Source organism: Paroedura picta, chromosome 15, assembly GCF_049243985.1.
Source record: "Paroedura picta isolate Pp20150507F chromosome 15, Ppicta_v3.0, whole genome shotgun sequence".
NCBI classification, from domain to species: domain Eukaryota; kingdom Metazoa; phylum Chordata; class Lepidosauria; order Squamata; family Gekkonidae; genus Paroedura; species Paroedura picta.
The window spans coordinates 7,270,698-7,286,977 of NC_135383.1; the positions used below are offsets into that span (position 1 = coordinate 7,270,698).

The window sequence follows — 16,280 nt, forward strand, 5'->3', positions numbered from 1 at the left end:
GCTTCTTTGCTTTCTTTTTTCTCCCCCGTTCATTGGGATGGGATTGTCCAGGGTGCTTCACTAACTTGAAATGACTTGGAGAAAAAATGTGTAAAAAAAAAAAAAAAAAACCCTTTACTTCCATTGCCCTGAAGCACAGCATTACAGAGCCAAAAAGAATTCTTAAGAATTTTTAAGTCCATAAGATACCGACTTCATCAACCCTTAGGCTGTGCTCTTACTGGTGAGTAAGAACCATTCAACTTAGCAGGACTGACTTCTGAGTAAAGTGGATCAGGCTGTTAGTACAGTACTTGCTCAGAGAGAAAGGAACACAGATGGGAGGGGAGTCATATTAATTAATTAATTTATTAATTTATTATATTTATATACCGCCCTCCCCGGGGGCTCATATTAAGGGTACTGTTTGTGCAATCTCACAACTACTGCAATTTCTTTCCTGGAAGAGAAGGAAAATAATAATTTCCAGAATGTAACATTTAGGTTGGAACTGGGACGCCGTGTAAAAGAGACAACTCCCCCCCCCCCCAAGTAAATGTATAGGAAGTTTGCGTCCTATAACTGGAGTAGTCAAGAGCTTGAAAGTTTTCCCAGGTAAGTGTTCTTTTAAGGTATGGCAAGATGCAGAAATCCCAGTCACTGGTGGGTTGAATTTGAACAGCTTTGGATGGTCTGGTCCCACTTTTAGCACAGGAAGAGCAACGTCAAGCCTGTGTTGTGTATTAGTGAATGCTGGACAAGGCCAGAAAGGCCCATACTCAAAACTGTCACTTGTCTGTGAAATTAAGGTGACCTCAAACCAGGGGGTAGGGACTGAGAGTAGGTTAATTTCCTCAGTATTGCTTCTTGGCTAGTAGCTCTCTGGTTCCGAGCAGTAAAAGGCCTTTCCTTGCACCTGTGATCTTTTCAGTGGAGCTTGAATCAGGTGCCCCTTTGGAATTCTGACATAACACCAAAAATGGCCGCCACAGGAGGCGGAGCCAGCTTGAAAATGGCTGCGGCAGCTTCAGTATCACTCCTGCCTTACATACATGAACCTATTAAACAGAATTTCTCCTGGTGCTTAGCATGGTATCACAGTCCCCTGCCCCAAGGAAAAAGGAAGCGAACCCTCTTGAACTGCTCATCCCCACCTGCAATTTGCGCATCCTAGTCCCAACTCTAGGAAAGAAGATCACAGAGCTTACTGCATTTTCAGCTACTGGTTGATACTGGCACCTTGCAATTCCGTTCTTTCTCCTGCCTGCACAGTTCATACACTTAGCCGCTGCTGCGATTTCGGTAGACAAGATCTTTGTGGAGGGAGAGAGCTGAAATTCTAACCGCGTTCTGCGCCAGACGCCCAGATTCTGCGCTTGCTTGTTGCCTGCCGTGGCTACAAGTGTATGCGCAGCTGCCACAGGCTGATGGGGAACAAGATGCTCGGAACATGCAAAGTCTGATGAGTAATTTCTTCTTGCCTGCCAGCACCGTACTTAAGTCGGGACTCATATCAGTCACTTGTCTACATCTTCATTTTCTTCAGGCGCCTTCCAGATGAAAAATGGTAGCCTGCTGCTGAATCTGAAAAAAAAGAAAAAACACAATATAAATGTCAGATTTTCTCCTAGGACTGCCCCCCTGGGAGGTGGGGGAGTGTCAGGAATTTGTTATCAGCTGGGGGAAGGAGCTTCAGTCAACTGGGTAATGCTACAATAAACCTTTCAAGGTGACACAAAAGTCTTTGTGTGTGTGCATGCCAAAGGTCTGATCATATTTTACCCTGACCTTCCATGGAGTTTAGAACAGCATTAATGAATCTCTGCTCTGCCTTTAATCCCCACAATAACCTAGTAAAGCCAGGGAAACTAATGGTGCTTCGCCCACAGTCAACCGGTGAATATCGTGCCTGAGTGTGAATTTGAACCCAGATTTTCCACAATCCTATTCCAGTGCTCCAACTATGTGAAATAGACTATTACCGAAGTCGGAATTCCCTCTCTGCAGCAGAAGCGGGGTGACTTTGGGCTAGTTGGGCGCTCTCAATCCAACCCACCTCGCAGGGTCGTTGTGAAGTTCAACTGCAGGTGGAAGAAGACATGTTGTAAGCCACTCCAGGTCTCCACTGGGAAGAAATGTGTAAGTGACCTTCGCAGCCAGTGATACAAATGAGCCTATGTAAGTTTCAATGTGTACCGGTCCTACCCCATCCCACCCCACCTGGATTGCCCTTTCTTTTGAGTTTAGACAGCTTCCCTGCTGTCACAAAAATACTCTTTATCTTATTACTCTTGCTGGTGACCCAACCAGCGACAGGTCTGATTGCCGTTTTTTTTGAAGCAGGTGGTTTCGAAAAATCAATCTGTTATTGGGTTGAGGGGGGGAAAAAAAACCTTTAAAAACTCGTGCTTTTTATTGCCCAAAACCAAAAACTGCAACGAAGCCTGGGAGGGGGGGGGGAGAGAGAAACCCAGGAGGCGAGGAGGAGAAGAAGGGACGGATTGTTCTGCCGGCTGCAGGTGGAGGCTGCGGCCTAGTGCCCGGTTCCCATGGCTACCAGCCCCGAGGATATACACTTGCGGAGCCCTTCCGAGGCGGCGGCGGCTGAAGGGGAAGGCCGTGGCCGACGCGATTTACAGGTGGTGAGAGCTCAAACGCCAGGGTGGTGCGGCAAAGGGAGGCCGGCCCCCAGCAGGTGGGACCTGAGAGCCCCTTGCAAGCTCGTCTCCAGGCTACAGAGACCAGGTCCCCTGGAGGCTTTGCAGGCTGGACTCGGGGGCATTGCACCCTGCGAAAGGTGCTGTTCTTCCTAAGCTCCATCCCCAAATCTCCAGGAATTTGAGATGGCAACCTTAACCCCCCTCCCCTCCCCGGCCTCTTGCAGTGGAGCGTCAAGGCAGGCTCCATCGTGAAATATGGGGCCCCCTCTTTGAATGCCAATGAATCTGGGGGGGGCTTGTCTTGGCTTCCTCCGTGGCATTCCTTCCCCCTCTCCCCGTGAGACTGCGTCTAGGCGGGTGGGTGACTGCAGGGCTTCCTTTTTAAAACAACGCTGGCTTTTCTTTCCCATGGTCATTGCAAAAAAAGGGAGATTCTCACACACTCACTGTTTCTTCCCTCCCCAAAGACTCACCTGCATGTGCAGAATTCTGAATGTGGTTTCCGGGATTTGAATGCAGTATATTTTAGTGGTTTCTGGTTTTACCTTTCCAGGGCAACCCCCTTCCTGAGCATGTGCAGAGTATGCCTTATTTTCATAGCTCGTTGGTGTCGGAGGCACAGAGTGGTGGCGGGAGACGTTATGTGGCTTTTATAATTGTCGAAATGTATGAGCAGCAGCTTTATGCTATTTTCTTTTCTTAAAAAATACATTCTGCCTTTTCTCCAAAGAGTTTAGGATAACATTCGGGATTTTCAGTTTCCCCATTTTATCCCCCCCCCCCCCGACTTCAAGGGCAAAAGAGATGAACCCTATGTGCCAAGAATATTGTTTTCCTTACCCCCCCCCCCGAGGGCAACTGTAGATTCTCCTTCCCTTCTCCCCCTCACCTCAGTTAGAGTTGCCAACTTCAGGTTGGGAAAAACCTGGAGACTTTGGGGTTGAAGCCTGCAGAGGACAGTATATAAGGGGGTATAATGCCATACAGTCCACCTCCTAAGGGACTGTAGGTCTGGAGATGACCTGCAATTTCAGGGGATCCCCAGGTCCCAGCTGTAGGCTGGCATCCCTAACCTCCCTAGAGGAGGGCTATTGATTAAGGAAGATCATAAGCACAAATCCTCCTTTTGTCTAAGCTTGTGCAGAGTGAATATTACATCTAACAAGAAGTTTTTATGAAGTGTAACAGATCTGCTGCTTGTGTATGTCTTGCAGGTGATAACCATGAAAGCTTTTCTAAAGAGCTCAGATGGCATTTTTGTTCTGAGGCCCAAGCTAACTACTATAGGAAGGCATGAAGATTCAGACATTATCCTTAAGGTGATTATGTAAGGATTACAGATCCTGCCCGTTGCTCTGGGTCACGGAGGCTATAATGCATTTTTTACAGTCTTTCTCTCCTTGTGGAATGCTCTTTCCTTTGCTAAGTAACACCGGCGAGCTTCATCTCCTATCTGCCGGTGGGATATGCGCCAGGATTTTGGGAGGGGAAGCTCCGATACCTCTCTGTGGGACGTGAGGCCAGCAACACCTGACTGGTCCACATCTCGTGGCTACACAACATTGTCTTCTGGGTCATTTGCTTATCCAGCCCATTGATGCTTTCCTCAAATTAGTGGCCCATCAACCCTATGTGGTTCCTGCTAGGAGTACAATATAAAGCAAAGAGGTAGGGGGAGAGTACATTAAGTACAGCTGCTTGATGCACATTGCAGGGCAAAGCTGCTTTGTGAAGGCCAAACCTGATCTGATAGAATTTTCCACTTCTGTCAGTCTATAAATGGTAATTTATGTGTATGGCATGTATGACATGCAGGAAAAGAAGAGAGTTTAACCCATCAACCTCTGCTTGATTTCTTTGAGTCCCCTGCCCTGCTCTTAGCAATTCTAGGGAGGGGGAACGACGACACATATCCCTTTAAAGCACATCTGTATTTTTCTTCCTTTAAAATTTTAATAGCAACACAGAAAGCCAGGCTGAGGCTTGAGAGTTCATCCCGCCTCTTATGCTACCTCCATCCAAACTGCATCTGCATGCATGCCTAATTTGCCATTTACTCAACAGATGAATCTCATGTCGTTATCTATTTTGTCTCTAAGTCCGAACCGGCTCAGGCCTGGCCTATCCTGATGGCGAGCCATTCCCCAGCAGCATCTCCAGTGCATGTTTTCCCCCTGGCTATTCAAGTCAGAACCCACAAGTACCATCCTAAGGAGAGTCACACCTTTCTCAGAATGTGGATTTCAGCAGACTTAGAAGGGTGGCATCATTAGCCATCCTGTCCATGGCTACAGTTCTCAGGGGTGAACTGAACCAGGCTTTTTGACAATATATCTCCAACTCTTCCATTGAGCAGCAGTCATTTTCCTTTCTGCAGAGAGTCGTCAATGGATAAGAAGTTGCCTGTGCAGCAAAGCATTAAATTCAACAGTGTATGACTAGTGCCATCTAGGCTCAAGAGGACAAAAATCCTCAGTGATTTTGCAAATTTTATCAACCTGAATTGCCAGAAATATTTCACCGTAAGAACAAATGAGTTTCTAAAAATATGCAAAAAAAAACATTCTAAAGTACTCACTGGGGACGTGCCCATAAAGCAGAGGCTGTAACTGGGGATGGGGGGGGGGGGAGTCACTGTAGCAGTCCTTAAAGGTAAAGGTAAAGGTATCCCCTGTGCAAGCACCGAGTCATGTCTGACCCTTGGGGTGACGCCCTCCAGCGTTTTCATGGCAGACTCAATACGGGGTGGTTTGCCAGGGCCTTCCCCAGTCATTACCGTTTACCCCCCAGCAAGCTGGGTCCTCATTTGACCGACCTCGGAAGGATGGAAGGCTGAGTCAACCTTGAGCCGGCTGCTGGGATTGAACTCCCAGCCTCATGGGCAAAGCTTTCAGACGGCTGCCTTACCACTCTGCACCACAAGAGGCTCTTGTAGCAGTCCTTACTCTAGTGCAAGTAGGGAAACCAAGAAATAGCTCACCCGAGCTGCCATGCTCTTTTGTAAACAAAGAAAATGGCCAGCATATCCTTGGAGTTACCCACTGCACTTTGTGATCCTAGTGACTAACCAGTATGTTTAGGGGCACTGTAGGATCTTGCAGGGCATGTATTAAAGGTCTGCATGGCCAGGCATTTGTGGAGGCCATGACCCAGCAGAAAGGCTTAGCCCCTCTGTTCCCTCCAGAAATGGGTCAATGCTCCGAAAACCCTGCAGCTTGATTTCTTCCTCAGACTGGCTACCCATAGGGAAGAGGAGAATTTGAGCTTCAGTAGCCACTGATGGTACTTCCAAAAGAGTAAAAAACATCAAGCTCTGCTGTCACTTCCAGGGTATATATGTCTCTGTGTGAGCATGCTCATGCATGTGCACATGACAGGGCAGAACACTTAGTGAAACAAGGGCCCTCAAAGGTCGATCTGGTTCCTTTTCCATGTGAACTGACTGAGCACCAGGCAAGCTGTCCCGGAACCTCCTGCAGTGCACAGGTTTTCTTTGAAGACAATTTGGAATGGCTAAAAATCACTAGGAGATCATATTGCGATATTGATTAGCCGCTGAAGCTGTCTTCTTTGTGAAGAGAAACATCCACTTCGTGGATGGCTAATTATTCAGGAAAATCCATTTTTAACAATAACCACGGATAGGTCTGATTTGCCAGAAGCATGGGAAGGGTTAAAATGATACAAATCCATACGGGATACTAGAGGGAAAATCTCCCTGTGCTTTGCCTATGAAATGACCCCAAAATGACAAAAGGGTATTTTACGTTCTGGATTGCTTCCCATTCTGAAATTTGCAATCGCAGTCTCCCAGTGTCGACGACCACCATGCGGCTCTCGAGATCACGGAGTCAGAAAACGTCTTCGTCCTCCGTGATTTCAACTCCACTCACGGAACGTTTGTCAATGACTGCCACATCCAGAACGCGGCGGTGAAAGTCAGCCCGGGAGATGTGTTCCGGTTCGGCTCCAGTGGGACAGCCTTTGAGCTGGTGGTGGAAAACGCTTCCCCGGAGAAGGTAACAGAAAGAGGAATAAGGTCACTGCATAGGTCGGGTACTATTTCTCAGTGGTAGAACGTCTGCTTGTGCACGCCGAAGGGCCCAGCTCCAATCCCTGATACCTCCAGTAAAAAAAAAAATCTTGCTGGAGATGTGAAAGACCTTGAGACTGGAGAGCAGCTGCCAGCCTGAGTAGACAATACCCTGTTCTGTGGCGTTTCCCGCTGCAGGTGTCTTGTCCACCGGTGACGCGCCGTGCTGCCTGGCCTGGGCAGCTCCAGATCGTCACAGAGATGAAAAAATCCCCTCCAGCAGCGGTATCTCAGTTTCCGTTCCTGCAGTCTCATCTGCCCCCTCACGCCAGCAGCAGCTGGACTTACGGAGCGAGCGGGACTTCACCGCATCCGCCACTCAGGAAAAAACCCATGAACGCTTGGGGCAGAGTGGTCACATCCTCTTCTTTCTCTCCCAATGCTTTCAGCAGGCCACCCGCAGATACATCAGGTACGGCGTGATCTTACGATGGGCTCCCTAAAGTTCAGTGTGGCTGCCCTCGGACAACATTATGATGTTAATTTGTATAGTGGTATTATGATATCTGTAGAGTGCGTAAGAGAAGTAGAATTGCTGATTCTGGGTTACGAAATAGCGGTAGATTTGGGGGCCGAGCCTGAGGAGGGCGTGGTTTAGGGAGCTGAGTGGGATGTCATACCGTGGAGTCTACCTCGCAAAGCAGTCGTTTTCTTCAGGGGAATTGATCTCGGTAACCCGGAGACCGATTGTAATTCTGGGAGATCTCCAATCACCACCTGGTGGCTTAAATATAAGTAAAAATACAGGTCCCTGCCCCCAAAGGGCCTACAATCTAAATATCTACAATGGAGGAGGCAGGAAAGGTCTAGGGAAGGGAAGGGAAGGGAAGGGAAGGGAAGGGAAGGGAAGGGAAGGGAAGGGAAGGGAAGGGAAGGGAAGGGAAGGGAAGGGAAGGGAAGGGAAGGGAAGGGAAGGGAGAAAAAGGAGAACAGGCAACGGATAAGCAGAGCAACAAATGAGGAACAGTTTAATTATAGTTGGAGAGGAAGGGTGAGGGGTTAAGCCACAGAGTTGACGCAAGAAGTGCATTTTAAGGAGGGATTGGAAGGCCAAGAGAGAGGCAGCACCGTGTAGATCACCATACTAAAGCTTAATTCTGCCTGAAGCCGCAGCGATTACTCTAATGACACAAGATCTGGATGTTTTAATATTTGCATGGATGAGCTATAATTGATAAAATTAGCATATGATTTGCATGAATCCGGAAGGCGTCAGCTGCAGCTGACGGGGTATTTTATACAAATAAGAGATGATAAGAATACATAACGATGAGACATATCTTCTTTCGTCCTTCCTACATTGCCGTATTCAGATGCGGAGAATAAAATTGTCTTCTGTCTTCCAGGAACTGGAACTGCTGCCAGTCCGTTGCCGAGCGCCCATCACACTGACTCGCCTCCCAAGGAGAAGGTGAGGTGACCTGAATGACTCTGAGACCCTGATATTCCTGCCCCTGGCTGTGAAGCCCCTAAATATTGACCAGACATCTTTTAAAGGCCAGTCAACCAACTAAAAAGACAGCTTCTTCTTGGCTGTGGCTTCCCGCCTTTCCGGTTGGGTGCTGCAGTGTTCAGTTTGGGGCAGGGAGAAGCATTTTGGGGAAAGACTTTCTTCTTGCCTACCCAAAGAAGATGAAGAGTTGTTTTTTATACCCCACTTTTCTCCTCCAGAAGTTGTTTCAAAGCAGCATGCAATCGCCTTCCCTGTCCTCTCCCCACAACAGACACCCTATGAGGGAGGTGAGGCTGAGAGAGCCCTGATATTGCTGCTCTGGGAGAACAGCTGTATCATGACTGTGACTAGCCCGAGGTCACTCAACTGGCTGCATGTGGACGAGCGGGGAGTCAGACCCGGCTTGCCAGATTAGAAGCTGGCACTCTTAATCATGACACTAAGCTACGAAGTTCAGGGTGCGCATGGTTGGAACCATGATCCTCAACGCTGTATAAGCTATTCCTCTACGTCTAGGATGAGCTCCATACAAAAGTGGAGAACGAAACCGGCCGCCTCTCCAGCCACGAAGGCGAGTCCAGTCACAAGGATACGCTGATAGGGAATCTTCAGGATGAGCTTGCGGCGATGACGGAGAAGACGGTAGAGGCTCTGGCCAGGAAAGACGCTTTATTTCATCAGAAGCTGCGGACTCTCAGCCAGGACATTGAAGCAAAGACCGAAGAAATTAAGGCTTTGAAAGAGCAGGTAGGGCCGGCTTCTCAAGGGGAGGATTCAGAACTGCCCTCCCAAGTTACTTTCACAAAATGCTAACTCTCCATCTCCTTCCTTCCTTCCTTCCTTCCTTCCTTCCTTCCTTCCTTCCTTCCTTCCTTCCTTCCTTCCTTCCTTCCTTCCTTCCTTCCTTCCTTCCTTCCTTCCTTCCTTCCAGCTATGATTACCCATCTGTCTATTCATCCAGTCTAATCTCTCTCTCAAAAGCAGCTTGAGATACAGTAATATTTTCCCAGGGAGCTATAGTTCAGCAGCACCTTAAAGCAGGATTTCTCAACTGGGGTTTCGTGAAACCTGGGGGCGGGGGGGGGGGGTGTTCCTGATGGCCCTGGAAGGGTTTCCAAAATGGCATCCAAGCCTGGCCTCACAGCCAGCAGCCCTTTGACTTCGCAAGACTTTCAGTGAAGATTCGGACTGTACAATGTTTTGTTTTTTTCTTTGCTTGCTAGAGAAATGCCTGCATTTAATCCAAACTGACGTGATTCCCCTGTCTTTCTCTTCCCTTGACCACAGGTTTCCCACCTGCAGCAAAACACAAGTGAAGTGCTGTGCCATTCCCTTTCAGAAAGAGACCTCCAGATTGCACGCTGGAAGCAAGAGATCGAGAATTTGAAGAAAAGCAATTCTCTGACTTCAGGTATGTAGAAACGGAAAAAACACTCGTTGAGTTTTTCCCCCTTCCATGACTTATAGTGCATGCACCTGAGTCAAGCAGTGCATCTGGGTTATTAAGCATACATTTCTGGGTTTTTTTCATCTGAGATGCTCTCAGGAAGGCCAAGAGCTGCTTCATCTCCACGTAAGATCATGCACCTGCTAGCAGCTGTTATTTATTGATCGTATGGCACGTGTATTGTAGTGTTCAGATATTTCCCAACTTCAAGAATCTGCTGCCCAGAATGCCGCTTGTTCTGTTTTCCATCTGGAATCGACATTTTGTCGGTTTGTGTTGTCCTCCAGGGCTGGTGACCAGTTTGCAAAAAGACGTTATGTCGAAGGAGCAGAAGGTGCAGCAGCTGAAAATGGAAGTGGAGAAATTGAGGCGGGAGAACAGGGAGAAGGACAACCAGCTTGCACGTGTGTCCGCCCAGGTTAAGAATCACGTTTTTTTTTCTCATGCCGCTTGGCGTGGGGTGCTGCTCTTCCAGCCCCTTGCAAAACTGTAGGTTTAGGCCAGTGATACGTCCATACCATGTAAGGCAGCAACACCTAGGCCCAGCCCACTTCTGAAGCTGGGGGAGGCTGGTCTTTTCTCCTGCAGAATTTCGTATCGGTTTGCTTCCCCTCCAGTCTTAGGAGTTGGCAGGGGATAATGGCTAACCCTTTGTTTTGCCCTTCCTTTACAGAACTCTTGAATGAGTTCTGGATGAAGCCACTGGCTCAGGCTATTATTATTAAGATTTATGTAATCAATCCATCTTGTTTGTTGCATTTATTCTGAAACAAGGGCTATTTGCGACTATAGATCTTTCAAGCAACAGCGACTGTCTTTCTGGTTGTTGTTTTTTTCCCCACGCAATAACCCCCCTCTTGCTTGATCTCTGTTTTCCTCCGTGGCTGTTCCTTGCAGTGTTCTAGAATTAAAGAGGAAATGAAGCGTGCATTCAGAGAGAGAGAAGTAAATGCCTATCAGAATGTGAGTTAGCGTCCAGTTACCTTGCTTTGTTTAGCATGCCCGAGGGCAGGTTTCGAAAACCATGCCTCCTTGGGAGGAGGATTTTCTAACAGGCTAACCCTTGAAAAAATTAGACTGGATCTTGACTGACCACTAACTTCATTGTAGCACTAAGAAATGTTCGTTCCGTAGGAGTTGGAAGTAAGCCGAGGGTGGAAACGGCTAGTGTGACCAATAGCCCTTTAACCAAGCCTGCATGTTACCAAGCCTGCAGGTTTGGCCCTTTAACCAATAGCCCTTTAACCAAGCCTGCAGGTTACTTACTAACCTAGGAGCTGACATATCCCTGCGTAGGTTCTGCCCCATCCTGATGCTGACCCTGTTTTGCTCTGTGTCTTCCAGCATATTGCTGAGCTTGAGCTACAAGTCAAGAAGGCAGAAGAAGAAATACAGAAACGCCGGGCCGAGCAGGAAACCTTAACCATAAGGCTTGCGGAAAAAACCAAGGTAATTTTTTTTTTTTTTACGGGAACAATCCCTTGTCCTAGGGAGCAATGTACGAACAAGCTCTATCGCTTCCCAGCTGGCCAGAATGAAGATACAGGTGCAGGTGGTGTTATGTTGGGTTGCCAACCTCCAGGCAGCACCTGGAGACCTCCCGCTATTACGATTGATCTCTAGAAGACCCAGATCAATTTCCCTGGGGAAACAATGGCTGCTTTGGTGTGTAGATTCTAATGGTGGGGTTGGCCATACTGTGGCTCTCCAGATGTCCGTGGACTACAATTCCCATGAGCCCCTGCCAGCATGCGCTGGCAGGGGCTTATGGGGATTGTAGTCCACGGACATCTGGAGAGCCACAGTATGGCCACTTGTGGCATGATTCCCTGCTGCTGTCCCTGCCCCCAGACTCCACCACTAAGATCTCCAAGTATTTATGAACCCAGAGCTGACAAGCAGCATCTGGAAGAAGAATGAGCATAGAACAGGAGAGGGTCTCAGCTGCCCTCCTTAGCAGTGTCCCAGAGGCCCTGAGGTTGGTGGAATGGCCCAAATGAATTCCTGGGACCTCATTCACACGTGTAGGTGGCCCTACCAGAAGCGGCCGTCCCTCCTCCTCCTCCAGTGCCCCTGGCGTTTGCTGATTCTCCGCCAGATGGCGAGGAATCCTCAGAGAGGCCCCAAATTTTGATCGCATCCAGTGGAGGGCAGCCTTGCCTGAAAATGTCAGCCTGTAACACATAAGGCATTAGATGGATCGGGCGAGTTCCTCGCCAAACGCTTGGCTTCATCACGGGCGACGGGAAGTGATCGTTTTTGATGTGCTTGCTCGTTTCCAGATTCGCCCCAGGCAGGAAACCCTTCAGTGGCCCTTTGAATTTCGCTCCCCAAGCTGCAGAGGGCTAGTAAACCTTCAAGTACCCCCTACAACAAAGTTGTAAAAAAGAGGATGGGAATACCTGAAGCTGCAGGACGGGAATAGGATGTCTTGTGCAGAAGCAGCCTGGGGATTTTCTTAAATTCTAGGCAATGGGTCGGTCTCTGGATCACCCACCCACCTACTCACCCGAGAGCCTTACTGCTTGTGGATGCCTCAAGATAAGGGGCCGGTGCCTGATCTCTTTCCATCCATGGCTTTTAGCCATCTCTAGCATTTTTTTGACATCACGCTGCATGTTTTCACACTGATTCCAACAAATACAAAGGCTATAAACAGGACAGTGCATCATCTTGGGGGCAGGGGGGGGATCCAAAGTGCTGTCAAGTTGCAGCCAATTTACAGCATCCTTGCAGAGTTGACAAGGCAAGGGACAGAGGGGGTGGTACCCTTGCCCACCTCTGCGTTGCAACCTGGGCTTCCTCGGTGGTCTTCCATCCGAGTAGCAATCAGGGCTGACCCTGCTTAGCTCCCGAGCTGCGACGTGATTTTACCTATCACTGAACAGTTTGCACAGAGCCTCTTGTGGCGCAGGGTGGTGAGGCAGCTGACATGCTGTCTGAAGCTCTGCCCATTAGGCTGGGAGTTCGATCCCAGCAGCCAGCTCAGGGTTGACTCAGCCTTCCATCCTTCCGAGGTCGGTAAAATGAGTACCCAGCTTGCTGGAGGGTAAACGGTAATGACTGGGGAAGGCACTGGCAAACCACCCCGTATTGAGTCTGCCATGAAAACGCTAGAGGGCGTCACCCCAAGGGTCAGACATGACTCGGTGCTTGCACAGGGGATACCTTTAGCTTTAAACAATTTGCATATGAGTGATGCTGAATGAACGTCTCTCTCTCTCTCCCTACGATTCAAGGAACAAATTTTTCCTACCAGCTGTCGGTAAAGCCAGCACTGTGGCCCTGAGCCAAAAGGGAGGGCGGTATATCAATATAATAAAATAATAAATACAAATAAAAGTCCCCCTCCTTTCAGGCCGAGGAGGAGCTGCAAAAGGAATGCGAGAGCCGGTTGCAGCAGCTACAAGAAATGTCACGCCGGGAACGCCTTGCAAAGTCGGACCTGGAGACAACGGGAACTCAGGTAGGCCGTGGCTGAGCCTGACCCGCAGGTATGTTTGATGGGCTGCACTGCAGCGGAAAGGCTGTGACTCAATGAGTGCTCTGCATCCCAAGAACACTGGGGACTGTAGCAACGGCCTCCCCAAAGCCATCCCACTCTGCAGCTCCTTCGACAGAAAGGAGCTCCGTGGTGCCATCTGGCATCTGTGCCCATCCTTCTACTTCCTCTGGAGGTATTTCTGCATCAGAGTGCAACCGTTGTCTGGTGTACTGAATGGAAGAGGGCGTGGTGGTTTCGCTTCTCCACTCTCCTTTGGGGGGCAAGGAACAGCGGTGTCTCCCTCCGGCCGAATCAACCCGCCATTCATGGCCTGTTCGTCCTTCCGTCGTCTCTTCTGCAGGCGCAGCTTTTCAGGAGGCAAATGATCCAATCTCTTTTCCCGGAACCTCCCGAGGAAGCTGTATCCGATCAACAGGTGAGGCCCCCTTTAGCACCGCCCCTGTGCGGCGAGTCCAGAGTTTGTGGTTTTTTCAAGGGGAGACTAATCTTACGCTGTCTCGTTTTATCTACTTTGGTCACTGGCTATCAGCGCTACTTGAGATGAATCGCTTTGGCTCTTGCGTGGCCGTCAGCACGCAGCTGTCTGCGAGGCGTGCGGAAAGACGTTTGTGTGACCGCTTAGGCCAGCCTTTAAGCTGTGTGCTCTTAAAGACATGAGGGGAAAGGACTATTTTGGGTATGGCTAGTGCCACTCCGCGGCAGCCGACTTATGGCAACTCTTTGGGTTTTTCAAATGTAGAGACATTCACGGATCGCGTCTGCGTATTTGCTCCCCCAGCCCCACCCTCTGCTATTCTGCATTTGGAAACAACCAGATGCTGTCAAAACAATTCGAGGCCTGTCCTCACTGTACCAAAAGCCCAATCCAGTTTCCTTTCGGCTTCCATTTGTTGGAGTACCTGTTGAAACGAAGCATCCTCTTCTTTCATCTGTAATGCCTCGAGGCAAGATTTGGCTCCCTTGGCAAGCATTGCATTGGTTAGGGAAAGCCAGGAGCTGCCTGGAGGGTGGAGTATCCTGACCCTCAAAAAGGTGACAAATATAAGTTTAACGTTCTACCAAACCGTGATTTGGGGTGAAACTAGCCTTCTGTGGAATCCTGTGCAGAGTTGCTCCGGTGTACTCCTATCAATGTCGGTGGCTTTAGACCAGAATAACTTTGCATTGGACTGCATCGTGAGCCATTTGGCTGGCTGGGCTGGGGTGGAGATGAGGGTAGGAATCCCAGAAATGAAGGGGAAATTGGTGAACGTGTTTCTTTCTTTGTCAGATCATCAAGAGGATCAGTGAAATTAAGAAGAGCAGCGAGGGGTTTTCTCAGACGGAGAAGCTGCTGAGAGAGGAAATCCGTGTCAAAGCCGAGAAGGAGAGAACCATGATGGAGCAATTTGAGCTGCTGAGGGGATCGTTGGATGGATTTCAGGTAACAAAGGTCGTGTGCGTTTTCTAAATAAACCATCAGAAACGTGACTTTGAAAGACATTTTAGCACAGGCTAAACCCCCTAGGTTTTTAAAGCAAGAGTCACCCAGAGGCAGTTTCCCCTTGCCTGTCTCTGAATCGAACCCCTGGACTTCCTTGGTGGTATCCTGTCTAAGTAATAACCAGGACCAACCCTGCTAAACTTCCGAAATCTGATGAGATCAGGGGAGCCTGGACTATGCAGATCAGGGCTTGCATGGACCAACCCCCACCCTCTAGAGGCTTAGAATATACCAGGGGTGGACAATTGTGGCCCTCCAGCTGTCCATGGACTACAATTCCCATGAGCCCCAGGGGCTCATGGGAATTGTCGTCCATGGACAGCTGGAGGGCCACAATTGTCCACCCTAGCCCATTCCGCCCTTTCCCACACACACCCATGTGTAATTTATTGCACTAGAACAGGGGTAGTCAACCTGTGGTCCTCCAGATGTTCATGGACTACAATCCCCATGAGTCCCTGCCAGCGTTTGCTGGCAGGGGCTCATGGGGATTGTAGTCTATGAACACCTGGAGGACCACAGGTTGACTACCCCTGCACTAGAAGGTACCACCTGCAGCCTCCCACAGCTTTCCAGTCCACGTACCAAAGTGAGGCTAGAAACCTCAGACTTACTTATGGGGCCGGGTCTGTGTGCATGGGCATATATGTGAGAGACAAAAACCCAGACGGTTCCCAGCATTTCCCCTTGATTTAGCCTGGGTCCTTCCCGCAAACTGATGAAAACTGGGTCAGGTTGGGAAGGGGAGAAGTTTGTTGATTTGTCTGACTTCTTTAACGCAACGAGAAGATAGAAGAGCTGCTGAAATAAGTAGGCAAAATGATTAATGGCTAGAGTAGCTAGATGTCGTAGCCATAACACACACACACACACACACACACAACACGCACATTCCTTTGTGGGAAAGGGTTCCTTGTTTTTGTAGCCAGGCCGTGATAGGAGCGCTCCGTCTACGCTTGGGGCGTTTTTGCTCTTCCCGCTTCCCACCCTTTTGCTTCTTTTGTTAGGCGTTTCTGAAGACGTCCTACTGCAGCAGCAGCTTGAGAAAGGAGGTCTGCAACCTTCAGAACCTGAGGGTGGCCTCTCCGGTCTCCTGGGTCCAGAGCTGGACAGTCGAAGTCTTGTGTAGCCTTCTGAGCTGGGTGGACGCCGTGGAACGTCTCCTGTGGGACATGGGACTCGACATCTCCAACTCTGAGAAAGGTCCTCTGCTTTCCTTCACCCTTCCTTTTACCAGCCCACTAGGCCACGAGGACTGAGAATCAGCATCCCGTTCATATCGTTTGTCCAAATTCTGTGGTTTGTGACCTGTGGTTTGTGACCTCCCGGACAGTACAGAGCAGAGAAATACAAAGCAGACAGCTCACAACAAAGGTTGTGGACTTACTTTCGACAGAAAAAAAGAAAAGGCAGTTTTAAAGACGACGGCGATCCTTTTTTTCTTACGAAGGCATCCACATTTTCATTTATTTATTTATTGTTTCAATTTAGATCCTGCCACTCTCCATGGACACATAAATCAGACTAACCCCCCCCCCCAATAAAGACCAATCAGGAACCTCTTAATAGCATAAAACACAAGAAGCGGCATAATCCCCATTCCTCCCCTATCTGCACCCCTATAGATATCATACCCTCTCAAACTCAGCCTACTGCAGGC

The 16,280-nt window shown here is 49.1% G+C and overlaps 1 protein-coding gene across 4 annotated transcripts in view; it reads left to right on the forward strand.

The window, feature by feature from the left end:
• The first annotated feature begins 116 nt into the window (after positions 1–116).
• FHAD1 (forkhead associated phosphopeptide binding domain 1) overlaps positions 117–16,280 on the forward strand; it is a 30,606-nt gene continuing 14,442 nt past the window's right edge. Inside the window, exons 1-14 of one of the 4 annotated variants that reach the window (XM_077311710.1) lie at positions 117–2,118; positions 3,854–3,958; positions 6,446–6,658; positions 6,871–7,144; positions 8,079–8,143; positions 8,702–8,932; positions 9,473–9,596; positions 9,920–10,050; positions 10,530–10,595; positions 10,977–11,081; positions 12,991–13,098; positions 13,478–13,552; positions 14,408–14,560; positions 15,628–15,823. In XM_077311710.1, coding sequence (XP_077167825.1) covers positions 3,863–3,958; positions 6,446–6,658; positions 6,871–7,144; positions 8,079–8,143; positions 8,702–8,932; positions 9,473–9,596; positions 9,920–10,050; positions 10,530–10,595; positions 10,977–11,081; positions 12,991–13,098; positions 13,478–13,552; positions 14,408–14,560; positions 15,628–15,823 — 1,837 coding nt within the window. In that variant the 5' untranslated portion in view covers positions 117–2,118; positions 3,854–3,862. Of the gene's footprint in view, positions 2,119–2,550; positions 2,622–2,650; positions 2,675–3,853; positions 3,959–6,445; positions 6,659–6,870; positions 7,145–8,078; positions 8,144–8,701; positions 8,933–9,472; positions 9,597–9,919; positions 10,051–10,529; positions 10,596–10,976; positions 11,082–12,990; positions 13,099–13,477; positions 13,553–14,407; positions 14,561–15,627; positions 15,824–16,280 lie in introns of those variants that run through there. The other 3 variants (XM_077311708.1, XM_077311709.1, XM_077311711.1) reach the window with 3 other exon arrangements.